Source organism: Trichomycterus rosablanca, chromosome 26 (genome assembly GCF_030014385.1).
Source record: "Trichomycterus rosablanca isolate fTriRos1 chromosome 26, fTriRos1.hap1, whole genome shotgun sequence".
Taxonomy (NCBI): Eukaryota; Metazoa; Chordata; class Actinopteri; order Siluriformes; family Trichomycteridae; genus Trichomycterus; species Trichomycterus rosablanca.
The window spans coordinates 13,659,960-13,687,343 of record NC_086013.1 but is presented as its reverse complement, the minus strand read 5'-3'; the positions used below and the strand labels follow the sequence as shown (position 1 = coordinate 13,687,343).

Here is a 27,384-nt window from a genome sequence, read left to right as displayed (position 1 = left end):
GATTGTGGGTACTATAAGCGCCGCTACGACTGCGAGTGACGTCATCTCCAAGCGACCGGAGGAACCGTGAGTCTGCGACGGTTGTCTGAAGACTGTTTACACAATGAACGCAGTTGTAAGTTTAAACACTAACGTTGTTTATTTATCCTTTTTTTTTTTGAATCAGTAATTAAAGTCCTATTCGCATCATTTAATTAAATGAAAGTTTGTTTTTCATTTATGAAAAGCAAGCTAACATGAAAGCGGTCGGCTAACGTTGCTTTTGCTGCGCTCGAGTCGTTTTGTAAGCTAGATTCTTATTTAGAAACCCTGGTTTGTGCTATCGGCCTGTCCAGACATCAGTGATGAGAATCACTCACTCACTTTCTTCACCGCTTATCCAATTAAGGGGGTTGCTGGAGCCTATCCCTGCTTTTCAATGGGCGCAAGGCACACAGTAACACCCTAGACGAGACGCCAGTCCATTGCAGGGCAGATACACATACACATACACACACCCATTCACCTATAGGGCAATTCAGCGTCTCCAATTAACCTGATTGCATGTTTTTGGACTGTAGGAGGAAACCCACGCAGTCACAGGGAGAACATGCAAACTCCACACAGAAAGGACCCGGACCGCCCCGTCTGGGGATCGAACCCCGGACCTTGTTGCTGTGAGGCGACAGTGCTGCCTACCTAGTGATGAGACTGGATATGAAATATAAATAATAAGTGCAATATAGATGTGGGGAAAAGGATGCAGTGAGAGATCAAATGCCTGCCAGCTCTGTGGCTAAGCTTCACTTTTACAACTAACGTTATTACATGGTCGGCACGGTGGCTCGGTGGGTAGTACTGTCGCCTCACGGCAAGAAGGTCCTGGGTTCGATCCTCAGGTGGAGTTAGCATGTTCTCCCCGTGTCTGTGTGGGTTTCCTCTGGGTGCTCCGGTTTCCTCCCACGGCCCAAAGACATGCAAGTGAGGTGAATTGGAGATACAAAATTGTCCATGATTGTGTTTGACATGAAACTTGTGAACTGATGAATCTTGTGTAACGAATAACTACCGTTTCTGTCACAAAACTACACAAAACTGTGTTTAGCCTGTGATTTGTAATTGTTTGATTTATTTATTCAGGTGTAATTTATTGCTACAGTTTAGTGTTGTGTTTCTAACACTGTATCTTTTGTAAAGCGTCTTTAAGTATTCTGGAAAGCACTAAAATAAATGTATTATTGTTGTTATTATTACAGTGAGACGACTATTCAGCGTGATTAAACATGGCTACACAGCGGGTCCTCCCGCAGAGTAAAGAAACGCTCCTGCAGAATTACAACAAGAGATTAAAAGATGACATCAAATCCATCATGGATAATTTTACCGAAATTATAAAAGTTGCTAAGGTACGTCTGCACAAGGCACATATAGAAGTTTTTTTGGATTATTTTTCAGCAGTAGCATTTCTCCAAACAATTCATTTAAATGGGGGTTTGCTCATTGGCACACTGACAAAAATTTGTAAAGACAGAATTTACTTTTGGATATAACATGTTGATTAAACAATCAAGTTGTTTATTTTACATCTGAATTGGATCCCTTTAAGAGCATGGAGACAATATTGTGTGCATGTACAGAGACTCAGTGCCTGCGATGAGAAAATGCTATTTTTTTGGGCAGGTGGAAGATGAAACCCAGGTGTCCAGGGCAACGCAAGCGGAGCAGGATCACTACGAAATGCATGTCAGAGCTGCCAACATTGTAAGATTTTTTTTAACGTTTTCTTTTATGTTTTTCTGACTTAATTAGCTAGGTAACTAGCTCATCTAGTAATCAAAAGGTTGCTGGTTCAAACCCCATGACTGTCAGGTTGCCACTGTTGGGGTCACTGGGGAATTGTACTCAGTTGTAAGTCGCTTTGGATAAAAGTATCTGCTAAATGGCATAACTGTCTTTAAAAGTATATACGATAACAAACGTGAAGTGTTTTCTTACTTTAATGTTTACTGTAAGTAAAGGTGTAATCAAATATTAGAAAATACTAAACTAGCTATTATTTCACAATGATTATATTTAATGGATTCAAAGGGTCAGTTTAGAGAGTCTTTAAATGGCTGTGTGTGTGTTTATAAGGTGCGCGCTGGAGAGTCTCTAATGAAGCTAGTGTCGGACCTCAAGCAGTTCCTGATTCTGAACGATTTTCCTTCTGTAAACGAGGCCATTAGCCAGCGTAACCAGCAGCTGCGCGCCCTGCAGGAGGAATGCGACAAGAAGCTGATCACGCTGCGAGACGAGATCGCCATCGATCTGTATGAGCTCGAGGAAGAATATTACTCCTCCAGGTACAAATAGATCCTCCAGAGAGCCTGCAAACCTGTAGTAGAGTACCTCTCTCACACACACACACACAAACTACACACCCCTGTGCCTTCAAACCAGCCTTTCTGGACGACTTATTAGTTTTATGTTTATAAGCTCTAAGTGAGCTATATTTATGCATAAGCACCTTTTAAACCCTCAGTGCCTTTAGTGTGAAACAGGACTATGATTCGTCTCAAAGCCAGAAAAATGAAATGCACTGTGTTTGGATATTACACCAAGCACCAAATGTAAATACTACAGTAAATTTACAGTGATTTCTTAAACCATGCGCATTATTGCCAATTTAAGGTTTCATCATAGGACTATATAGTAACTCTATAGGCTAATCAAATAACAGTGATGCAGCTACAACATTCTACCTAAATACAGTACTAACACACAGCAGATCATCCTATTATTTCTGTTGAAGAATATTATTCATTATTCATTATTATACAGTGCTGTCAAGTTGATTGCAGCTTCTGGCAAATATATGGAGCATGTTTCTCCAGATCATCCTCCACATTTATTAATTTCTACATTCTTTTACTTGGTTTTATTTAGTTTTATTTGATAATAGATCACTTAATATTCATTGCACAGTGTTTTTTTTTCAACATTGTAAATTTTTTGTCCATTGTGTATTTTTATTTTTATTTTCATTTCCACAATCATTAGTAAAATGATTAATAATCACTCCCACACAATTATATTAATGATGTAGGTAGTTTCTACTCTCCATATGAAGAAATTTAAGTGTGAACTATTGTTCAGATGCACAGAATAGTTCAAAACATTCTACATTAGGTTCAGGTTTTATAAATCCTGATTTAAAAAATGAGGCCTACCTAATATGCACCTTTAAGACGTCCAGCCAAGGCGGGGGCTCTGCTAAGATTTAAACTCGCAAGTTCGAACACGCCGCAACTGGGATTTAGCTCGTTAGACCACCTTTCCCTTTTTTTTGGAAATTTGTAAAAAAAAAAAAAAAAAAACAGGCTGAATTTATGAAAAATATGTTTTATTCATTTAGTCATTCTGCCGTGACATGACGTTTTGTAATCGTAGGTAAACGTTTGACGTCAGCTGTAAATGTAAAGAATTTAAAAATCAGAAAGTTTATTTTGTGTATTTATGGTGTTTGTTTTTGTATCCTATTGTGATGAATTAAGATTAAACTGATGATTTGAGGCGCTTAAGCGGGATATTCATCTAAATTCTGTAACATCACAACAGCAGATACATTTTGGGCAGTGGTAGCTCAGTGGTTAAAGACTAGTGATTACAAGATTGCTGCAGTAAGCCCTGCCACTGCCAAGTTGCCACTGTTGGGCCCCTGAGCAAGACTCTTAACCCTCAGTTGCTTTATCGGCTTAATGTAATTACGAATTAGTCACATTAATTAAAGACTTTATATTAGACTGCCTTTATTTTGCCCCTTAAATATTTATGAACATTAATGGAATTTTTGTTGCACAGATGATATTTACATTGTTACATTATTCATTAAAGGTTAAATATGCATTAGATCTTATTATACAGCCTTTTTAAGCAGAGAGGTTTTTTGTTCATCAGCAGTTTTTTACCGTAAACCTGAAATGAACTTTAAACTCTGTTCAATTCTATTACTGTTTAAAGTGTTATGTGTAAGTTTTTTTTCCCCACACATGGAATAATTGGTCTTACAAATAAATCAGAAAACAAAGCGATGTTAGTGTCTTTTTCATTTTTTAAACTTCTTAAAAACAGTTTTTTCTCTCTCTGCTTAACCTGAAACTTTTTTCAGGTTTCTTGCTGCACTGAGCTTTTTTCTTCTTGCAGCTGCATGGCAGCAACAGAAATGCCTTCAAAACCCTCTACCACAGTAAACTAAACAGAAATCTTAAACACGGCAATAACACTAACTAGCTCAGCTTTAGGAATGATGCATGACATGTTCTAACTTTTTTAGTAAATAATACAGTCTGTTTGGTGTGAGTGATTACCACTGAGAAGAATTCCTACACATATTTCTGTGCTGAGGAAAGAACATCAACATTCAATTGCTAGAATTGCATATAGTAATAACTATTGGTTATTTCATATAAAAGTATCTGCCTAATTGTAAAAGTAAAATTAAAAGGCAATTAGATTAATGGAATCTTCCTAGTGCACAGCTAGGAACTTTACTAACTTTACTAACTCTCTAACCTGTCCTGGGCACATGTCCAGCCCTTCTTAAGTGAGATGTGAGTAAAGATTTCCGATTCCAGTCCAAAGAAATGCATTAAGGTTCTTGTCAGTGGTAACAGCACTTGCCCTGCAGATGATGTGCATTTAGATAAAATACAAAAAAAAAAAAAAAAACAGGATTATTTCTGTTCTCATCTGAAATGAACATCAGTTGCACTGCTTTTAGCCTCTTTCTGTCTTTGTGCTGATTTATCTTAAGTATTTTTAATGATGTTCCCTCTTTTCTAAGCCTAATCTAGGAAATTTCCCCCCTAAATGGCAGGGGCAGTGGGTGGGGGTTGAAACAATAAGTTTGGTGTGCATGTGTGTAATGTCTGTGTCTAACATTTCTAGCTGTGGACACTGGAACGGCGTCGAGCTGCCACTTTGCGAGGCGTTCCGGCAGTGGGACAGATGGGGGTCACCTGACACAAGATTTGACCCCCCAAACCCCAGCATGGATGATTCCGACAGGCCTGTTCCAATGGAAACCATGCCACATCATCTCAACGGCCACGGGAGCAGCACGAACGAGCCGTGATTTACAGATTTAAAAAGTCACTTTGCTGATTATTTGGTTTCACTTTCTTAAGCCAAATATGAAAACGTGACCAAGTTTCATCTAAAACAATTACTGGACTCTTGACTACTGTACATTCTCAAATCTCTCAGTATTACAGTGTGTGTTTACTTTTTATACTGATTTTTCTTAGACAGGCTGTTAAACAGCAGTTTACAGTTTTGTAGTTCAGCTGCTTATTTACGTTGACTGAATCAGGTCCTTGTAGTTTATTTTGACTGTAATTTCATTTGAAGCCACAGAATGAAGTTTAATAGCCACCTCCACTACAAATAAAATGCCTCGCAAGTTATGTTTATTTATTTACTTCTTTATTTCATTTATTCATGGCAAGCTCACAAAGCCGTCATTTCAGCATTTAAAATTACAACCAGCATTTAAAGGTGGCACAGCTGTAAATTACACTATCCCACTACCACTGGGAACCAAGGTCCGAATCTTGCGGTTAGGTGTCTACATACAGACATGCTCAGCTATGTCTGAGGGGGGATGTTTAATTGCATAGCGTCCGGTGATTCCTGGGGAAACTGGACAACTCGCTGCGACACTGACCAGGATAGAGTCTTGGTAAAACAATAAAGTAATATTTTTTACATTTTGTATGTATTTACAGAGTGAAATAAGTCAGCCAAAAGTCATTTCTTGGTACTTTTGTCAGTTAAGAGTTTTCCATAAAACTCCAAAAAACAACTGAAGGAGTTTTGTGGTATCTGGTACCAGGACATCATCAGCAGGTCCTTCAGCTAATGCACACTGTGAGGTAGGTCTTACTACAGTGCATCCTGGTACTATCTGTTCCATGGGAAAACGACACACAATTAATATTTAATCTGGCATTTTACCAAAAAAATAAGTCTAACGTATCTACTGATTTATTTGTTTAATGTTACAATCTTAATGTTAAAATTTGAATTTAACATAAAGGAAAAGTTGTGTGGGTATACAAAAAGCCTTCCCAAAAGAGTAAAGGTTCTCATTCAAACCATATTGTGTATTTTTACTATTGACATAACTATTTGACAATATTGACTAACTAGCTAATGATTTTTTTTCTTACCTACTACAAAAATAATTACTGCAGCACAAAAACTTCAACAGCAATAATACCAGCATTAATATGTGTTTAATTAATATGTGTTTAATATGTGTGTTTATGTATATAGGTATAATGTCTGAAAATCTGTTTTTAAAGTTAGACGTGAACACCTACATGGAACCAAACATTTATATGGGAGGTTAGGTAATAAGCAACATCTCCAACCATTAATTAACTAAGGAGGACAAAATAAAAATTGGACAGGACACGATCAACCCAAAAAAGTGCAAACACAGGATTGCAGTTTTCATTTGTTTTGACTGACAATTTCCTTTTATCTGCCCTCAAATTTACATCCATGCGTCTAGTTTTTAAAATTACACGCAGGGTCGAGCCCAGTCACGACTCTTATATATACATATAAAAACAAGTCAGAGAGAGTCTATCAGACTCAGGAATAATTGAAGTAACATCCACTCTGAATCAGTATCTTCGGTTCATCTTCTTGAATTTCTCATAATGATAATCATCGGTGGCCTTCTCATTGTTCGGTCTCTTACGGATGTTGGGTGGTGATTCTGGGGAGAAAAAACAGAGAAACCATTACAGTAATGGGTTTAGTGGAGATGATTTGAGTGTGCAGAGAGTTCAGTAGGTTTGCCATGCAACTCTTAAGCCTCTTTTGCACATCCATGCTGGCCAAGGAGGGTCACAGGCTAGCATTTGCCTTCTCTGATGAAGCCGCTAGAGTATTAAACTGCTGTGCCACCTGCTCAACTTTGAAAGCCCTTAGTTGGGTTTGTGTGGGTTTGTTCTTACTCTCTGGTGCTGGTTTCTCAGTATCTCCGACTCGCAGTGGTCGTGCTTTAGGCTCTTCTTTGACATGACGTCTGTGTGGTGCGTTCGCATCTTCATGGTAGACTAAAGAAGAAAAGGACAGTCAATGAAATCGTCGATTTACAAAGTGAACGTTATGATTTTCTGTAAAACATTGCACTTGAAATATTTAATGTGCCATAACAGACAAATATAAGACTGTATACATTTATCAATATGTTAGTAAGAGAGTCAAAGCTTTAACAAATGTGTGTATACATAGTGTACATATTTTAAAATACTCACAGCGGTTATGTTGAACGTAGTTCACGGCAATGTTGGTGGGAACAAAGGAGGTTCCATTGTCTTTCTTTTTATTTCTCTGGTCAGCGATCAGCTTAGCTTTGGCCTCTTCTGTACTGATGATGTTTTTTATCTTTGCACTAAACAGAACAGTTTTGTTTTTGAACCAAGCTTAAGTTTATTAGACAAATGCACGATTCGATACGAATTAGTGCAAAAAATGCATGGAAACCCATGTGGCTGATTTTGATTTTCTGCAATCTTGGCACAGCAGGATCACAGAAATCCAAACCTCAAATCCAGCAGATTTTTTATTCCCAATCATTCACACACATGGCAGCAAGACATCAGTTTACACTTACTCAATTCCCAGGTCCACTTCTGGAATCCCACTAAGCATTTGATTGGACAACATTTCTTCTGTCTTTTTTGCCGAATTGACACGGATGCTCTCCGGCAGCTCGTACAGAAGATCCTCTGCATTCTTCATCTTTATCTTCTGTTCCTCTGCCTCCTTTACTCCCTTCTTTTTCTTCAACTCTGTTTCAATGTACTTCATCCTGAATAGAAAGAGTAATAAGATTTATCTCAAAAACAAATGTGGGCCTAATGTTTTAGCAACAACTTAGCAAACTAAAACTATTGAGTGTCATTAATTTCTATACATACATGTCAGCATCTTCATCTCTTCTGTTTGTTTCTGCAGAGAAAGATGTTCCCAGGTTCAGGTCGTCCTCTGTTCTATAATGAAGAAATAATGATACCGTTTAGATCATTTAATTCTCAAATATATGTATACTGTAATAAATCCTTCAACATCAACATGGCTCGATAATGTTTATACTGTATGTGTGGCCACTTACATATCTGTGGCTCTGTCTTTCACTTTCTTCATGTCGACAATGCCTCCCGTCTTGAGCTTATATGGATCATCCTAAAATACAAAAAATCAAAAAGAGAAATTCAGAGAGTCAAGTCACTACCATGGTCAAACAAATAACACCACACTAGAACACAGACTATAGGAAGTAATAGACACCAAATAACTTTGCTCATAAAGTACCCATACCTCAGTCTCTGCTTCTATTGGTAGCTTTTCTCCTACCAGTAATGCTGCCAAACTGGGGGAGGAAAGACAAGCAAGGTAAGTAACACAAACGTTTCCCTTCTGCCACCATATAATTGGAAAAAGTGCATCTCATTTACACTCATTAGCAAAAGGTGCATAAACTCAAACATAAAGTAGAGCAATCTCCATTGAAAACATTGGTAGTAGAATGGTATGTACTACATGATGTCATAAGCCACTTTTATCCTACAAGTAATTATTTTAAATGTTGTCCCTGGAGAAGCCGACCGAGTCAACTAATGTTAATGTGAAGCAAAATGTTTAGAAACAATAGCTCGGTCTAGACAAGTGCTGAGGCCTAAATAGCTTTCATATTGTCTGTCCCAGTGGCGGATTTTAAGAAGGTGGACTTTATTCATTGTCTGTGGATTTGAATGTGATGTTGGTGTGACTACAAATCTTTGGGACAAAAGTGTATTAGAGACAATAGAACAGAGGTTAAAATACTTATATCAAGGTCTAATAACCTTTACTCACCTTACACCCTTCTGTCGTCTCCGTAAGTTTTGAAGCTCCTTTGCTTCATGCAGTTTGGCTCTATTAATGTTGATATACAATAAAATAGTTAGAATATCATCATTGTGACTACCTGTATTGTGTGTCACTATCTGAATGGAAATGAAACATTGCATTTTTAAGTAAACAGCCAGATTGTAAATATTGGTTGGTTTTGTATGTATATTTGGAGAATTCTGTAGGGCATAGACACACCTAAGCCATTTAAAGATACAAATCTTTGGAAAAGGCCATATTGTGCTCACTGTAGAGCGATTGTTCATTACGACGAGTTACGAAGGCTACGTCTCAAACCGCATAATGTCTTGCTAAATAGTATGTTAAATAAGTACACTAGCACATGTTACGCTGTTGCTAAGTTTCCACATTATGTAGCATAAAGACCGCGGTTTGGGACGCAACCATACATCCACACACTCGCCTGCTTTACAAGTAAACCAGCACACTAACTAACGCAATACATTACCTACCTGACTTCAGCAGTAACATTATCAGTTTCTTCTTCATCCGAAGACTCTTCTTTTCTTCTCCTGAAGTTTTTACCTGCCGGCATGATTAAATTAATCTTATATGTAAAATAACTCCTCACTGTGTGTTTTGAACGACAATGTTTCTCCTCAAATTGCTTCCCCTGGAAACAGAGACTAGATGTTTTCCGTTCTGTTACAAATGCAGCGGTGCCCACGTGTAATTACAAAACAAGCGCACACACACACACACATTAGTCAGTGCTATATTACATAATATGGGCTAAATTATGTCTATACAACTGGGTTTAAGTACATCTGAAACAGCAAGTGCTCACTGACAGTGCTCAGAGGAGAGAGAAGCCAGGTTGTTAGCTCTTTGTATTGGGGCTGTATCACTGAGTATGGAAGAAAAAAAGAAAAGTGTTTCAGTATAGGTTACAAGCCTGACCAGGATAACGTGTCTGACGAAAATAAAGTGATAAAATGAGAAATTTTACATTATACACAGATGAATGATGGAGGCGGAGTTGTGGGTGTAATCAGTGTTTATATTGTTGATGTGCGTAAGCTGCCTCAGAAGGTTGTTCGATTCCATGAATAATGGAATCGACTCTTATTCTCAATTCTCTTGATAGGAATCGATCGAATTGATTCAATGAGTCGATTCCAGAAAGTATTTCTTTTCCGGACAGAGAAAAAGATATTGGTAAATAAAACAAGATCCAAGGTCTTTTGTGTTTGTGTTGTTTAGATGTTGTATATATGTGTTAATTCATGAAATGTTGTATTTGTTTTTATTAAACTATACGAAATCAGTTTAAGTGCAGAGGGACTGACACATGATGTTTAATTAAAATATGGAACATGTTTTATATCGTTTAACATGTTTTAGATAACGCAATATGCATGGTGAATCCTCTTGCTAAAAGTCCAAACAATCTCGACGTGTCAGATGGACATTAAAATTAAAGAATGTCGTGTCTGATGACTGTTAACAAAATCTAAATACTTTACATCATTTTTATACATACGCTGGCATTATAACTCTCCTAAACTGCCTGTTCTGCTTTGCACATGATCCTAAATGTTTTGTTATTTGACCTCCTATCCACAGTTTGTACTTTGTGCGCAAACACAAGCAGAATCCATTCGATTCCAAAACTCATAGAATCATAGACTCGTAGAATCGACTCCTTTCGGGATCGACTCCCAGCTCTGTCGGTTAGCCAGCTAGCGCCACAGGCGCTAAAGACAATATGCGACATTTTATTTTGCTTTAGAATGACAGATCTGGAACATTTCTTCTGCCCACACTGGTAAGGTAATCGTTTCTTTGTTTTTATGTGACTGTCACTGGGTTTGTTTTTGTTAAATGTATGCGAGTGGTGTTGTGTCGTGGGCAACGGCCTCTATAAAGAGCTTTAAATGGCTTTGTGGATGATGTTGCTAACAGTAGAATATTCTGTTAGTTGGCAGATAAATGAATATGTTTTTAGTATATATTTAGATTTAATCATATTTTTAGTATTCATTTGCAAGAGGACAATATTTTGCATGCTAAAAGTGCTTAATGTCATTTATGCAACCAACAATAACACAAGCAGTGATGGATGTTTTGTTTTCCCTCTTTACACCAATTTATTTTATAAAAATTATAAGGCTGGCATGTATTTTAAATTTGGAAAACAGCTGAATAGTAGATGACTATTTAGTAATTTATTTGCATTGTGTACCATTAATGTACTTTAACTTTGCTTTTTTATCTTTTGCATTTTTGTCAATATTCACCACCAGGAGTGTATGTGTTTTTACCCCAGACAATTACTTTAAACATATTGTTCTCTACAAAGTCAGAAACGTTTATGCAAATCACACTGAATACTTCAGCAGTGCATTTTGCCATGCAGGAAAAACCTTCATGCTCCTGCCTTTTTATCCATTTGATCAGCAACAAACTTTAAGGGGCATCTAAGCCCATGATTATGTAAAGCTCACTTGTTTGTTTACAGTGACACTTTAGTCAAGCTTCAGTCTGTTTTTCTTTACATCACTTATGCAGAGAGCCATTTTGGAGCAGTGATTTTGGTTTCTTTGGGTTTTTCTCAAGTACATAATGAAGTAAAGATGACTTGATTGTGGACAGACACCCTTGTTTCACCTTTTTCTAATGGCAGACCTGTTTTTATGGTCTTCGATTAATTCAAGTTTTTATTAAGTGTATGACAATTTGGAATTTTCTTCTCAGACTTGGAAAAGAGACCACTGTTTGCAGTTAAACTAGCCTTATGTCTATGGGCACAGAAAAGTTACAAGCTGTACTAAATTCAAGCATGTACAGTCAAGGACTAAGATTAAAATGAATTGTATCTACACCACCAAATCAAAATTAAACATATGAATGAACTCAAATTCTCTTATAAAGCTGAATGATGTAAGTGTCCTACATACTCATATACATTCATTTATTCACAAAGTAAACAAATGCAGCAAAACCCCCTGTAAACTCACTGATAATGTATTCCTGGGAGGGCAGGAGGGCAGTTTTCATTGTTAGTCAAAAACCGTTTATGCAAACCACATATTTGACTGAATTTCTATACATAGTATTTGTAAGATGAGCAGCCCTCTGGTGCAGCAGGTACTATTGCTGTGGCACAGCTTTAGGGATGCATGTTTGACTCTTACCTCCAGCTCTGTGTAAGTTTATGTGGTTTCCTTTGGTAACTTCAGTTTTCCTTCACCTTTAGATTGATGCCAGTATATGGACTGCCCACCACAAATAGAACTCAACAGGGAGATATTGGAATAACAATTCCCTTTATTTTTTTTTAAATAAAGATACAAAAAATTAAGAGTTTAGTGTGTGAGAGGTAGTAAGAATGCAGAGTCACACCTACGTGAGAAAATGTATAGAACCATTTACAGTGACTTTATACAGCATGATATTGCATTATAGTGCTCAGCAAACTTTCATCAGCCAAATACTTTACTTCTAACATTACTTTACTTTCTGTTGACCTTTGACCAGAGGCATGGATCAACAACCTTTGTTGCTGTGCTGCATCTTGTCTACCAGCTATCTTGCAGTTACACTGCCCCTTTGTTCCTTCAATGATTTATAGTTGGAATAAAAGCACATATTCAGCAGGGGTGGGGGTTGAACGGTTTGTCCATGTACTGTCGGTACATGGCCTACATATGTGATGATTAGTCATTACAAATTTTAAAAATTACAAGTATTTCATTATGTGCTCCTTGCTTAATGTTTCTTATGTTTCCAGATTGACTTCAAGCCCAAAAGATGACAGACTGTGGTGAACTTTGCCCTCACCTGGACTCAGTAGGTGAAGTGACCAAGGATGAACTTCTGCAGAAATCAAAGGCAAGGCAAAGAGCAGATAAGTTATTATTAAAAGATTTGAATATGTTTATGTTTACACATAAATATATGCTGTAATGTAACGGTCTTTAATCAAAAGTCAAATAAACTGACACAAGAAGCTGCCTGTATGTTAGCTACACCTACCTTACAGTTGCAACACAGGATTTTTTACCAACAGCACCCATCCATAAAAATTCAACCTTTTTTAAATGTAGAACACATTATAGTGCAGTACCAGTGGTGGTGTGTTTATTTCTGTTTGACATTTGGATGTACTGACCACTGTTAGACACACTGGTTCTGGTGCTTGGAGGACTATTCATAATCCAGCATTGTCACTGATGTGCTTTCAAATCTCTGTAGCACTGCTGCACCCTATGTACTTGTACAAGCACACCACACACTACCATGTCACTATCATATCTGTCCAGTAGTGGTCCTATGGTGGATGGAGCGATAGACGAAATAGACGAAATTATTTGTAGCATGTGTACTGTAGGGTACCTTGCAGTGGAAAAGTGTTTAAACGTGTTTAAACTTATTTCTTTATTTAAAGGGCACCTGTCAATCATGTGGGGTAGGTGGTCCCAACCTCTGGGCATGTCTTCAGGTGAGTTGTGTTATCTATTTTAGCATTGATGACAAAACAGCACCATTCAGTAGCAATACATGGTGCACAGCTAGCAGGAAAATTGTCAGTTATTAGTTTTAACATAGCTAATTAATTCTTGGAAGCAGAAATTCTGTGTGTAGAACTTCATCCCACATCAGATGTTTAAGTTACCTAGTAGGTTTGTTAGTTAGTTAGTTTGTTAACCATCTAATTAGCTTTTAGTTTGTTGCTTTTTAGTCTGTAAGCTAGCTTAGCTATGATGATGATGATTGTGTTCTTTATAATATAAGAGCATTGTTCAGTTCAAATGGTCTTAATATATGTATGTGTCTGATGACACTTATAAAGTATCCAAATATTACAAACACATTTTCCAATGTTATTGTCATTTTTTAACTACTGTTGTCATTTCCCTAGTGTGACTGTCCTTATGTGGGGTGTGGAGAGTCCTTCTCGGACCACAGCACTTCACATGCACAGGTAACTTAGAACTTTACGTAACATCTGTCTATTAAGCAGCCATGGTTTTGTCTTGTCTTTTAACCTATCCTGCATATTTATTCACCCATGTAACTGTGCGTAGACAAAGAAGCACAACCTGACTGTGAACCTGACTACGTTTAGAGTCTGGTGTTACATGTGTGAAAGAGAAGTGTTTCTGGAGCAGAGACCTGCAGGACCAGTAGCCGCAACTCAACACTACAAAGCTCCTAATCAGGTACTGTCATGTCTCCTGTCTTGAACCACCAAAAACCTTTTGAACCTCTTTACTTTGTTCACAGATTTTAACACTCATCATTTGGTAATGGTAGAATATTCCTTGTTCCCAGGATTCCCCTACTCTTGGTGTAAGCCACCCGTTAAAAGCAGTGCCGATTGCTGTGGCAGATGATGAAGGCTCAGAGTCCGAGGACGATGAGTTTAAGCCCAGAGGTAAACAAACAAACACATAAGAAAGATCTGGTTGGCTGGTAGTATGATATATACAGTGTTAAGTTTAAAGAAGTGTGTAGCACTGGGGCGTTTGGGTGGCGCAGAGGTTTAACCGACTAGCACATTCTGCGGAGTTTCTGTATTCACAAGTTTGAATCTCAGCAGAGCCACCAGCCTAACCAAGCATCCACACAAACACAGCTGTCTGTAATATGCGATTTCCTGGACTAGCCCAGACACCTATGACTAACTTTTGGGGGGAGCGGTGGAAGCCACATTGAGTTAAGCGGGGCTTTCCATACACAATACTGCTCTGAATATAAACGGTAAAATTATTTTTTTCTTTTATCTCTGATTCCCTTTCAGGCCTAACAGGGATGAAGAACATTGGAAATTCCTGTTACATGAATGCAGCGCTGCAGGCTCTCTCCAACTGGTAGGTCCAACATGTTACGTCTCCATTTGTGATCTCAGGAGAATCAGTGGAATTTGGTGGAAAATTATAAACTAAAACTCAACTTGTTTACATTCTGCCTGCAAATCCAGTTTCACACTGAGCTTAAGATAAATATTATTTTCTTGTTCTGTTTCTTCCAGTCCTCCGTTGACTCAGTTTTTCCTGGACTGCAGTGGGCTGGTCCGTACAGATAAAAAGCCTGCACTGTGCAAAAGCTATCAGAAACTCATCTCCGAGCTCTGGCACAAGAAACGGTAGAGGAACGCACACACACACACACACGCACACACACTGCAGTAATGTAATATGCTCAGGCTTAGAAAAGCTTCTCCATGTTGGGAGGTTGATCTAACCAATTTAGTTTGTTATAAATTCTTATTTCTTTATCGATTTGTTTTTTGTCACATTGATTTTTTTCTTCTGTATTAATTTCTTTTCTCTTTTCTCTCAGGCCCAGTTATGTTGTCCCCACTAGTCTGTTTCATGGCATTAAGCTGGTGAATCCCATGTTTCGAGGTTATGCTCAGCAGGTGTGTAAATAAAGCTTCTTATCACAAAAGTACAATTCTCTTACACTGTGCATATGAACTCACAGAGCACATTATCTCGTACATACACTCATGCATTGTTTTACCTGCCTACAATACAGATGAACTTTGTGGATATACAATTACTGCTTGATACCTGACACATCATGTTTTCAGACCCCCAGTATAACTGAAGCACATGCTCTAGTCAGTTGTAGCCTAGTGGTTAAGGAACTGGACTAGTAATCAAATGGTCACCGGTTCAAACCCCACCACTGCCAGGTTGCCACTGTTGGGCCCTTGAGCAAGACCCTTAACCCCCAATTTCTTTGACAATATACGGTCACAGTACTGTAAGTCACTTTGGATAAAAGTGTCTGCTAAATGTAAATGCTCTGTCTCCTCCAGGACACTCAGGAGTTTCTGCGCTGTCTCATGGATCAGCTCCACGAGGAACTAAAGGAGTCTATTATTGACAGTAGCACCTTCAGCGCGGATAGTGACCACGAGAGTAACCACGACAACCCCAGCCACGCAGACGGGGACCCCTCCGAGGACGATTTCCTGTCATGTGACTCTGGTTCGGGGAGTGAGAGAGGGGACGGAGAGAGAGCAGGAGGCGACACGGAGCTGCTCATACGGGATGAGTGCACCAGAACGAGGGGTAGCGGGGGCATCTCCGAGAAAGAGAAGCTGAAGGAGAGACGGCGGGAGGACAGAGGAGAAGAGAGGACGCAGGAGATGGACGAGGACGCTGATGTGGACACGGCGGCTCAGGAAGAACCAAACGAACGATCTGGAGGGCAGATAGGGAGAGCCAGGACCAGCCAGACTCAAGGGAACACAGGTACACATGTTGAATTAATTCTGGATTAAATTATAAATTCAAAATACTGCTGTCTTTACAACAAGAGCTCTCTAGAATTTTCATATAAGTGTTCAGTAATGTTTATCGGGCAGGCCAGGGAATGTGTTTTAGTAGTTGCTCATTAAAACACTTTCATTTTCATCCTGGAATATGAAAACATGTTCAAGGAGGAGCATTTAAACTTTAGGGCGCACCAGCTGCCTCTACAAGTGCCTGATATTTGTTGGCAGTTAATTACCCAAATATTAAGCAATTATTGAACCTAAGGATTTCCACCAGATGGCAGCCCATACTATTAGAAATCTTCCACCATAGCTTACAGTTGGCTGCAGACATTGTGGATTAAAAACATCCTCTGCTCCTCCTGTCCTGTCAGTGGGCTTCGACTTTTACTGACTTTTATGCTTTTTCTTTTAAAACATTATACTAACGTTTAGAAATGCCCATGAAGTTCTGGCACTATAAGTATCCTTGTTGGATATATTATAGACAATACACTATCTACTGATTTATTTTTTAAATACCACTTAATCATGGTGAAACTATTGCTACCTGAAAACACTAAACACAAAGCAGAGAAACACCCTGGGCATGTCACCAGTCTATCACAGAGCAACACTTTTTATTTACTGCAAGTTTTGGAAGTTGTGGAGCTGTGAGGAAAACACTTGGACAAAGAGAACAACCTTTTTCCTAGCAAGAAACGTTTTCGTCAACTTTCATTATGGTACAGATGCTTAAAGCTCTCAGTAACTGGTCCTATGTACTGAATAACCAAAATAGTAACCAATCTGTGTCACGTAGATGATATGTGTAGTGTCAGTCAATACCATCCAGCATAATACTGATACTCACTTAATGAATGGTGCATCCTGTTTAGAATTTAAATGCTGATTCCCTTTGTTCCATCAGAACCGGATAATGAAGCTGCCATGCATCGCCCGGCGTCTTGTCCCTGCAGCCCCACCCACAGTGTGCAGGAATTCCATTCCAAACTGTCCGGCAGTCCAGCCAGATCCAGCCCTCTACGAGCCAACCCTGCATACGCTTTTAAGAAAGGTTCTATAATAAATATAGCATGTCTTTTTTGGAATTTATTGAAGCTTTTGTGATTAATTAAAGCCTGTGTTTTAAGCATGGTGTCAAAAGGTCCTTTAAAATGCACACAGCAAGCACGCTAGTAGGTACATATGTTTAGTGTGTATGTTCATAAAATATAAGCTTCATCTGCTTATCTACCATACTGATGAATTTTGTGGGTTTACAATTACTGCCTATTAAGCCCATCTGTTACTTTCTGTGTCCACTGATAAAGGACCAGAGGAAGATGGACACATATGGTGTTTTTCATAACCACCCTCTTCTGTTTGGTTTTCAGCTCAAATGCTCCTAGGTACCAGGAAGAAGAAGCAATCCCGTTTCCGTAGCATTATCTCTGACATCTTTGACGGCTCCATTCTGAGTCTGGTCCAGTGCTTGACATGTGACCGGGTGAGAGTGTGTGTGTGTGTTTAAGCACAATGAACAGTTTAAGCACAATAATTGTGCAATGAAATGTGCAGAAGTTTGTTTTGTATATGATGTGTTAACTAATTTTCACTTAATTTTAATTTCATTTTTTATAACTGTGTATTAATATAGCATTTACAGACTTCTTTTTTATGCACCTTTAGGTGTCAACAACAGTCGAAACTTTTCAGGATTTGTCTCTGCCCATTCCGGGAAAAGAAGACCTGGCTAAGCTCCACTCCTCGATCCACCAGAGCACTCCTGCCAAGATGGGCATGTGCGCAGAGACCTATGCCGCCCAGGGCTGGATCTCCTACATCATGGAATCGATACGCAGGTGGGACAAAAATGCATTTTGTATTTACATCTGTTCAATTGAGGGGTGCTTGTTTCCAAAGCGTCTTACAGGTGAAGCGAAATCCAATCCAAGAACTGATCTGATGACATGATTAGAGGCATGGCTCTTTCTGGCTCTTATTGGCTTTTACTGGCTCTCATAACACTCCTACAATTTAATTACATAGTGTTCCAGTCAGAACCTTCAAATAAAGCTGTTTCAATCACCTCCATACATATTTAGTGAATAATGCTTTCACTGGGTCTACAAGATGGACATAGCTAACAGTTAAGCTACACTAAATTGTCAAAAGTATGTGAACAAACAAACTTAAGTTCCATAATTGCTGTCTGCAGGTTTGTGGTGTCCTGTATCCCCAGCTGGTTTTGGGGTCCCATGGTGACACTAGAGGATTGCCTTGCTGCCTTCTTTGCTGCAGATGAACTGAAAGGTGAAACAGAACAAGAATATTCGACTCATGTTCTGATCCCATAGCCTAGTCCTTTCATTAATCACAACGAACATTGTTAATGGATTTGGGATTTTTGTCTTTTTAGGGGATAACATGTACAGCTGTGAGCGATGTAAAAAGTAAGATCTTCCATAAACATCATATTTAGAATGATCTGGTGCTGTATTGTTGCTATGAACATGTGGTTATAGTAACACATAAATAAGTATAGACACACATACACATTATTTACTATATAGCTGAAAGTAGACTGCCTTCCTAATTTAGCCACACCCATTGCTAATGTGTTTAATTATATAAAATTAATACTATGGTTCCAACATTGTGACAACAGTTTAAAGGTTCTGCCCTGTTCCAGCATGAAGCGAGATCCAGAAAAACATAATTTCATGACCTCGGTCTACAAAAACTTGAAGCTCTAATCTGACCCCCAACCCTATTAAGCTTTTTCAGTGCCTGATGTTACAAATACGGCAGTGTTTTGACTGAATGGGCACCAATTTCTAGACAAACTCCAGTGAAGGCAAATATAACAACAAACTCACCTCAGACCAGACCAGTAATCTTTATACTGTACATATATTCCATATCATAGTAGTATAATGTTTATTTGTTATATTTCAAATGTGGTATTTTAAATGTACTGTTGTGACCAAACCCTAATTGTAATTAAGCAGTTCTAATTATGTAACAACAATGTGTAAACAAAACAAAATAAATGTCTCCACAGATTAAGAAATGGTGTAAAGTATTGTAAAGTCCTACGACTCCCAGAGGTAAGCATCTGCTTTCACACTTAGTTCTACCAAATAATTGTTTTTATTAAAAAGTTTTCAATAGTCTCGATAATTCTCTCTCTCTGTCCTTTTCTGTGTATGTGTTGTATTTTCTTTTGGCAGATTTTATGTATTCACCTGAAGCGCTTCAGGCATGAGGTGATGTATTCATTTAAAATTAGCAGCCATGTCTCTTTTCCGCTGGAGGGTTTGGACCTGCAGCCCTTCCTGGCCAAAGATAGTCCATCTCAGATTACTACCTACGACTTGCTTTCCGTCATCTGTCACCACGGCACAGCAGGCAGTGAGTTCCATCCCATCAACATCATGTTCTTAACAGTACAACCTCAGGAATATTGAAGCCCTATTACACTAACCCACCACTTTGAGATCTGGGTGCAGTGCTAATGGTCACCCGGGCATCTATCCACACAAGATTGGCTATGTCTGGGTTTAACTAAAGCCCTGCAATGGATTGGCCCCTTGTACAGGGTATTCCTACTTCTACCCAGTATTTATTGATAAAACCAGACCTGCCACTATCCTGGCCAGAATAAAGCTGTAAATGAAATGAAATGAAAATATATTCCTTACATAATTTGGTTTATTCTTTCCTTTAGGTGGCCACTACATAGCCTATTGTCAGAATGTAATTAATGGGCAGTGGTTTGAGTTTGATGACCAGTATGTAACAGAGGTACACGAGACTGTCGTACAAAATGCTGAAGCCTACGTCCTCTTTTACAGGTAAGACACATTTAGGTATTCTTGATTTTCTATTTGTTCGAAACCAGGTGCAGGGGACAGTGCTAATGGCTCGATTCTGGAGGGAACTGGAGACGACTAGATTGAGACCAAACAGGAAAAGACTAATCTGATATGAGAATGTGTGACTTGAACCTCAGTCTAATGAAATGCTTTGAAGTATCTTTAGGAGATTACATTGTATTACCAGCGTGGCTCAGTGGTCTGATGCACTAGGCCACCACATCTGCGATCTCGAGCCCTTAGCTGTGCCTTCGACCATTCTGTATGTGCATTTGTACAGGCACAATTGGTTGTACCTGAAGGAGGAAAAGGTCAAATGGGTTTTTTGTTGCTGCTGTAATTGCGGCCTCTGCTGGCTGGCTAAGGCACCTGCACCAGGGATGGTTGATTTATGTATAGTAGTGCGTCTGCTTTGGCAGGTAAAAAGAAGTGTTTGCTGACAGTGTGCATGTCAAAGAAGGCGTCTCATAGTCTGTGGCTGTCCTTGGTCAGGCTGGGGGTTTGTAGCTGCAGGGGAAGTTATAATTGTATACGGCTAGATTGAGAGGAATAAGGGGAAAATGCAACATTTTTGGCAACATCAGTAAAACAACATAAAAACATGTAAATAACGACCAGGTACTTCATTTTCAGTGTTTACTAATGCTGCTGTATTTATTTTCTTTCACTCAGGAAGAGCAGTGAGGAATCAGTGAGAGAGAGACAGAAGGTCATAGCTCTGGCAAATCTGAAGGAACCCAGTCTGTTACAGTTCTACATCTCAAGAGAATGGCTCAACAAGTTCAACACCTTCACTGAACCTGGACCTGTCACCAACCATACCTTCCTGTGCCAGCATGGAGGTTTGCCAACACACATGTGCATGTCCAACATGATGCTCATTACTACTTCTGCATTGAATTAAATAAGAAAAAAATAACAGTTGTAACACTAAAAGAATTCGCCAGCATACTGGTACTTGGACCTAAGTAGCTTGGAAGTGGCATGAGAAGAAAAAATATTATACTGAAAGTATTTTATAAACAGTTTGGGGTGGGGTGGAGAATTTTATCACCAACGGAGCATTTGCTTTTGCAAGTGTGCTCACCGAGTTGCCATGTTGTGCAGGAATCCCTCCTACCAAGTATCACTACGTGGATGATCTGGTGGTGATCCTGCCTCAGAATGTGTGGGAACACCTCTACAACAGGTGGGTCTGACAGTAAATCGTGAGTATATTAACACAGGCACCGTGTTGTAAACAAATTTCGACAGCGTAGACTAACTGGGCAGAAATCAAATCCACCAGACAGACACCATCCCACACACCTTCTACATACACCGATTCATAATCCTGACAGCAGGACGCTTATGCAAGTCTTGCATTCTCCTCTGGTTCAGGTTTGGAGGAGGTCCAGCTGTAAATCATCTGTACGTGTGTGCAATCTGTCAAGTGGAGATCGAGGCTTTAGCCAAGCGCAGAAAAACTGAGATTGACACATTTATTAAGGTAAAATAATGACAAATATCAGTCTTTCATATGTAACTTTTTACATGTGTTGCCAGGAATGTTGAGTAGTCATTTTTCTGTCTGCAGCTCAATAAGGAGTTCCAGGCTGAGGAAGCTCCTACAGTTATTCTGTGCATCAGCATGCAGTGGTTCAGGGAGTGGGAGAGCTTTGTCAAGGGAAAAGGCAACGGTATAAACACAAGCATACACACAACTTTATTTAGGTACACATGAACCCACACCCACATACACAGCAGGGACGAAAAGTCTGAGACCACGACTAAATAGGCTTCTATTTTGCAGTTTTCTTGATTGAAATGCAATAATTTTCATGACAAACTTTAAAGCTTTGCAACAACTACATGGAGACCAAGGAAGATAAAGGGGTTTTATTTTTTTCATTTCATTTTCATTAACCATTTTATCCTCTTTAGGGTCACAGCAGGTCATATTCTACCAGGAACCACTGGGCAAAACCACAGGACATTGGCCACCATGCTTTCAGACACAACCAATCATGTCTATATATACGCTTGAATACCGTTGAGATCTGAATCCGGATCTTAGCGGTGGTTATCTAGCGCAATAGACCGCTGTGCCACGCAAACACCCATGGATAAATATTCCAGGTCAAAATATGCATGGAGCAATATGTGCAGCGCAAGTATTTTAAAAGCGTTCATCTAAAAATGATACTGAGACTGTAACTTGGACTGAACACACAGAATTTATTATTGTATTCTGAATACACCTATACAGTCATAATGACATCTTAGATGTTTCAGTTGTTCTTTTGATGGTATTTGTAGATTTTAAGATGATAAATGCTCTTTTGAGTGCTTTTTAATTTTCTAGTTTTATGCACAGACAGTTATTTTTTATTACAGTTCTACTACAGCTTGACTGGCTTCTGTTTTAATCAGGATGCCGTTCAAATGAGCTGTAATTATAACTGTATTTCTGTCTATTAATTATGTAAAACTCTGAATCAGTTCACACATCGGCTGCTTGTGCTCTGATATATTTCACTTTCTCCAGATGCCCCTGGAAGGAAGCACTTTACAGGCTGCCAAAGCGAATTGTAAACACACTCACTTTTCAAGCTCCTACAACATAGCCACCACCACACTGTCTGTAATGCAGACATTCTGATACTACTCAAGAGTTGCCAAGACCACCCACATACTCAGTTTGTTTAAATGTAAACCCCTCTCATTGCTTTTTATTTAATTACTATTCGTCTTCTTCATCTTGGCAGAGCCTCCAGGCCCGATCGACAACAGTAAGATTGCAGTGATGAAGGGAGGACATGCACAGCTTAAACATGGTACAGTTGATTGACTTGCATGTTTAATAGAGAAATTCTTGACTACTGTTATCGTTGCTGCACTTCGTAAACTGTGTGTTTGTACATGCTTAGGGGCCGACTACGGGCAGATCTCAGAGGAGACGTGGCAGTACTTGTTGGGCATATATGGTGGTGGTCCGGAGATTGCGGTGAGACAGAGCGTCAGTCTTCGAGACTCTGACACACACGGAGAGAGAAAAATTGAGGCAGAAACCAGAGCACTCTGAGAAAGTATGCAACAACACTCGCATGCGTAAACACACATTAAACACACAGTCTGAGTTCAGAGAGTGTTTACATTGCGGTCACACTAGTAAGCGACGAGACAGCATGATGTTTGTCTCATGTGGGCACAGAGAAACTGCTGCAATAAATTAAAACTGATCTTATAATCTCTGTTATATATTGTTCATATTTATTTTAAATAGACTATAAATAAATATGGTTTATATCTGAGCACCTTGTAACGTATAAGCTAATGATGTAAAATACACAGGTGTATGTATTATATGTACAGTTTAATTTATTCAGAATTTCAACAACATTTTATTGAATAATTCACTTGTTCTTTACTGGTTTCGAGTAACCATCTATGATTTGCATGTGTAAAAAACACCAGAGCTCAAGATTAAACCATGGACGCTGGAGCTGTGAGGCACCAACATTATCTGCTGTGCCATCATGTTTATGAATAGCAAACTTACAGGGAATTAATTGCCATCTCTTGCTGTCTGGCCTGCTGATGTGAACAAATTTCTCATTCTTTTCTCTCCCATGCAGGTGGTTTCCTGAATGCGGTTCGAATTTATTTGCACCATGTTTCTGCTTGCTTTCCTGTAAGCACTTTGTAAGTGCATCTAATACAATGGTCTGTTACATGTAATAGACTTAGACATCCAGTAATACAGGGTGGGTAGACTGGAAGGTTCTTACTGGAGAACATCAGGTATTCAATTATTTACTTCCTGCAGGTTGGGAAAGTATGTTTATTCCGTTGTACACATACATCTCCCACATGCTCTTATTTATTGTATAATTATATTATGACTGTGCAATAATATCCTTATTCTGTTACACAAAGCCTGTAAAAAAGATTTGGAGGAGTTTTGTGGGATGAACAGTATGTCCTAGGCAGCAGATAATTACTGCCAGGAAGATTAGCAGACTAAAATTCCAGAGCATAATGACATGAATGAATCAATTAGTGTAGCATTAAATCTACTGTATGTAACTCGCTACTCCTACTGATGTGCAGACGCAACAGCAAACTCCCCACATGCACGCAAAGCAAGATAGCATAAATCCCTTTCAGTATCTATGAAATATTTTAAGTATGATGCACATGGTAGTGCACACAATATGGTAGGTCATTAAAATGTTGCACGTTTCACGCCTATATAATTACTGACACAAAGCACCATTATACAGTTAAACACTAGAACTGAACACATGAATGCAGTAACAGTACAGAAACAAAACAGAAGAAGCTTAAGAGATACAAAAAGCCATAACAGGCTGTTTACAAAATGCTACCAAAGCATGCACTACAGAGGCATGAATCTATATAGTATAAAGTACATTAAATTTAGAACTTTTCACTAAAATGGTTCAGTTGCACTATCTTTACAAGAACAATGTAAAATGAAAAAATCACGCCTAAGAAATGGACAGCTATGATATGAAAATCTGAGCTCTGAGCACTTCAGTGTGCATTAGAACCAAGTGGTTCACCCTAACATGTTAAAAATGATACAAATGCACCACTGCTTTGAAGCCGAACCAAATCAATCAAACCGAATCAATTTGTTAGCCTATTATTCAAACATTCATTTTGGAAAATTTTGGTGTTCTAAAGTTGGAACCTCAAGTTGGTTACTTTAAACCCCCTAAAAGAAAAGGTGACAAAAGGTGAAACAGTTACTTTAAGCTTCACCTACATGTGAGGTAGTAAATATGTAAGTGTGTTATGCTCCCATGGATTGACCTTTTTTAGGTTCTGATCCTGCCTTGTGAGCAGTTTTTTTTTTAGTGGCACCCAACCCACTGCAATGTGGATCAAAATTACACTGTGAAAACGAATTTTCTGAAGTTGGAGATGTTTTTCTTGTGCCATGTTAAACTTCTCTTAGTGTAAACAGAGCTGAGTTTTAGAAAGCTTGTGGGTGAAGCCAGGTTTCTTTTTAGTGCAATTCATATCCAACTTTTTCAAAGACTTGTACAGTATATGTTAGTGAAAGTGGCCAGTAAATGAATGTTACATTTTACTTACATTTGATGTGGATGAAGCCCTGAATCTCAATCTGATGTTAAACCACTTTTAAATTTCTACTCCCAGTGGTACAGAGCTTTCAGCAACAACGTTTGACACTAACACTGTACACTAATGGATTTAGAGGGATTGATGTACACTGCTTTTTAATTAAAAATATGTTGGTAATATTTGAAAAAACATCTTCACTTTGTCACTATGGTAATTAAGCGTGGATGGAGCAGAAAGTCAAGGGGTAGGAATAATTTTTGAATCCACTGTAATTGAACTGCATAGGAATAGATTTCACACCACACAAGACTGTCTTGGCTGGTTCAGTGATTTTCTTTTTCAGGTCCTGTTGTCATTATTTTTTGTTGTTGGTAAAGTATCAGACACTAAATATAATAAAGATCTACAGCAGACGAACATACAGACTTCAATTGAAATGGAACAAGACCACAATCTAAATTCAGTTTGGTGCACCGGGTATGTTTGAGTTCTAATTTATCTGTGTCAAAGCTGAGTGATATTTGCCCTTTCTGTTTCTTAAAATGGCTTACATTTCAGTAAATATCACACAAAAGATCAAGATATGTCTGTAGCTTTGACTTTTGTTTTCATATGTCAAAAAATTAAGAATGGGCTTAATAAACTGAATAGGAGCTCAAAGCTAAAGTTGATTTAGCATAAAGGTCAAGTGAAAAAAAGTGTTCACAATAGAGACAGGTAAGGCGGGCAAAATATAAAGGCGGGTAAATTGGCTGGCGGTAGGCTGGTGGTTTAAATCAGCCATTGTTCGATGTGATATCAGCTTAATCCCACTTTCTAATTTCAAGATACATATTTATTTAGTCTTATTTTAATTGTATATTTATATATATATATATGTGTGTGTGTGTGTGTGTGTGTGTGTGTGTGTTTGCTCTTAGGATGTAAGGTTATTGTGCTATATGAACCAGTTATAGACATCTTAATGGTTGATGTAAGCTGGTGAATAAATATGTAAAATATTTCTGTAAATGTAAAGTAACAGGAAAGTCTGTTTTGTTATTTATGTGAATTCCAACCATTTGAAACTCTAAGCTTAATGCTGGTGTAATGGCTTTTACTGACTTTGTTAATCTGAGCGTTTAGATGTTACTGACTTGTTGATAAATAAGCTAATAAAAGCTATTCTTTCATCAGTGGGTGTTCTCGTTTCTATATGAATCATGTAGTTACACATTGATTGTATAATGTCTTGAAGAATAATCCACACTTTTTATACATTTATAGCATAAATTTAAAACACTATGATGACCGGAGATTGCTGAAGGTCATACAGTGTGTGAAAATAGTCTGTTCTAGGTTCTAGCACTCACTGCAAATTACAAACTCAGCAAAAGAACTGTACCTGCACACACTTGCACACAATCCTAGATCTGCATGTACAATGCCAAGTATTCAGGGAACTGGAGTAAAGCACACTGCCATTAGTCTGTTAGGCAATGAAAATAATTATGCTTGTAAACACTTAATGGCCAACCAACCAACCAGACCCCACCTACATAAATGCATATTGCCAACTGTGAAGTGTTTTTGATGGTTTGGTCTTTTATTATTAGTAAATGGAAACATAAACGCTACAGCATATTTTACCTATAACAGTAAGTTTGGGGATTACCGTTTCCACAACAGGTTAGATAAAAGAAATGGTGTGCTGACTTTATACCATATAACTGCCCCTTATCCTAACCACATGCAGACTGTTTCAGCCGAGCCCATCACCTCCCCCTTATCTATTCTACTATTCCTCCTCATATCCCTCCATTCATTACTATGTAGGCCATCATTCTCGTTTCAGCTCTGTTCATGGGCTACCCCAGCAAACACTCTCCCAGGAGACACGTGAATGAGGCATGCTAGTAATGAGGTCATTTCCAGTCCCCGTCCTACTGGCAGGCAGATAAAGGAAACGGGGGAGACAAAAGAGCAGCACTGCGGAGGAGCCAGCTCAGCATCATCACTCCTGCTACAGAGGTGCGGACATCATGCGCATGTGAGTGGTCATATTTCTTCATTATTTAGAAGGGCTTCTTTTTACTAACTGAATGCATTTCACATCTGGCTTATAAAACAAATGCAGCTCTGGCAGTGAACACTAGCATGTGCTTAAGACTTACCTCTGCAGGCTTGCTCTGACAGTAAGGGTGTGTCTCAGCTGAAATTACAGTCTGCTTGAGTCAAAAGCTAAAATGCTATGAATAACAGTGT

At 38.7% G+C, this 27,384-nt stretch overlaps 3 protein-coding genes across 5 annotated transcripts; 2 read left to right on the top strand and 1 right to left on the bottom strand.

Moving 5' to 3' along the window:
- The first annotated feature begins 11 nt into the window (after positions 1-11).
- On the top strand, positions 12-5,670 carry med22 (mediator complex subunit 22). Of its 2 annotated transcripts, XM_062988981.1 has the most exons (5): positions 12-115; positions 1,236-1,385; positions 1,660-1,740; positions 2,113-2,321; positions 4,906-5,670. In XM_062988981.1, exons 2-5 carry the CDS (start codon positions 1,263-1,265, stop codon positions 5,090-5,092), a joined length of 600 nt encoding a protein of 199 aa, XP_062845051.1. In that variant the 5' UTR covers positions 12-115; positions 1,236-1,262; the 3' UTR covers positions 5,093-5,670. The 2 variants fall into 2 exon arrangements, with proteins under 2 accessions (XP_062845051.1, XP_062845052.1); XM_062988982.1 differs by lacking the exon at positions 4,906-5,670 and having other exon boundaries at positions 2,113-4,046.
- Positions 5,671-6,249: 579 nt separating this feature from the next.
- Positions 6,250-9,828, bottom strand: c26h9orf78 (chromosome 26 C9orf78 homolog). Its single transcript, XM_062988979.1, has 9 exons — positions 9,402-9,828; positions 8,893-8,952; positions 8,356-8,407; positions 8,150-8,220; positions 7,956-8,027; positions 7,649-7,846; positions 7,290-7,426; positions 6,987-7,088; positions 6,250-6,745 (listed from the first exon to the last, which is right to left on the bottom strand). The coding sequence occupies exons 1-9, from the start codon at positions 9,482-9,484 to the stop codon at positions 6,651-6,653; spliced, it is 870 nt and encodes a 289-aa protein (XP_062845049.1). The 5' UTR covers positions 9,485-9,828; the 3' UTR covers positions 6,250-6,650.
- A 786-nt stretch (positions 9,829-10,614) lies between these two features.
- usp20 (ubiquitin specific peptidase 20) lies at positions 10,615-26,315 on the top strand. Of its 2 annotated transcripts, XM_062988442.1 has the most exons (25): positions 10,615-10,717; positions 12,683-12,783; positions 13,340-13,393; positions 13,814-13,876; positions 13,980-14,114; positions 14,227-14,329; positions 14,696-14,765; positions 14,927-15,040; positions 15,238-15,316; positions 15,722-16,160; positions 17,094-17,240; positions 17,560-17,672; positions 17,855-18,027; positions 18,384-18,478; positions 18,585-18,618; positions 19,230-19,275; positions 19,399-19,579; positions 19,896-20,022; positions 20,716-20,885; positions 21,151-21,232; positions 21,424-21,532; positions 21,620-21,722; positions 22,791-22,859; positions 22,953-23,111; positions 23,661-26,315. In XM_062988442.1, the coding sequence occupies exons 2-24, from the start codon at positions 12,703-12,705 to the stop codon at positions 23,105-23,107; spliced, it is 2,742 nt and encodes a 913-aa protein (XP_062844512.1). In that variant the 5' UTR covers positions 10,615-10,717; positions 12,683-12,702; the 3' UTR covers positions 23,108-23,111; positions 23,661-26,315. The 2 variants fall into 2 exon arrangements, with proteins under 2 accessions (XP_062844512.1, XP_062844511.1); XM_062988441.1 differs by lacking the exon at positions 23,661-26,315 and having other exon boundaries at positions 22,953-23,547.
- The last annotated feature ends 1,069 nt before the right edge of the window (positions 26,316-27,384 follow it).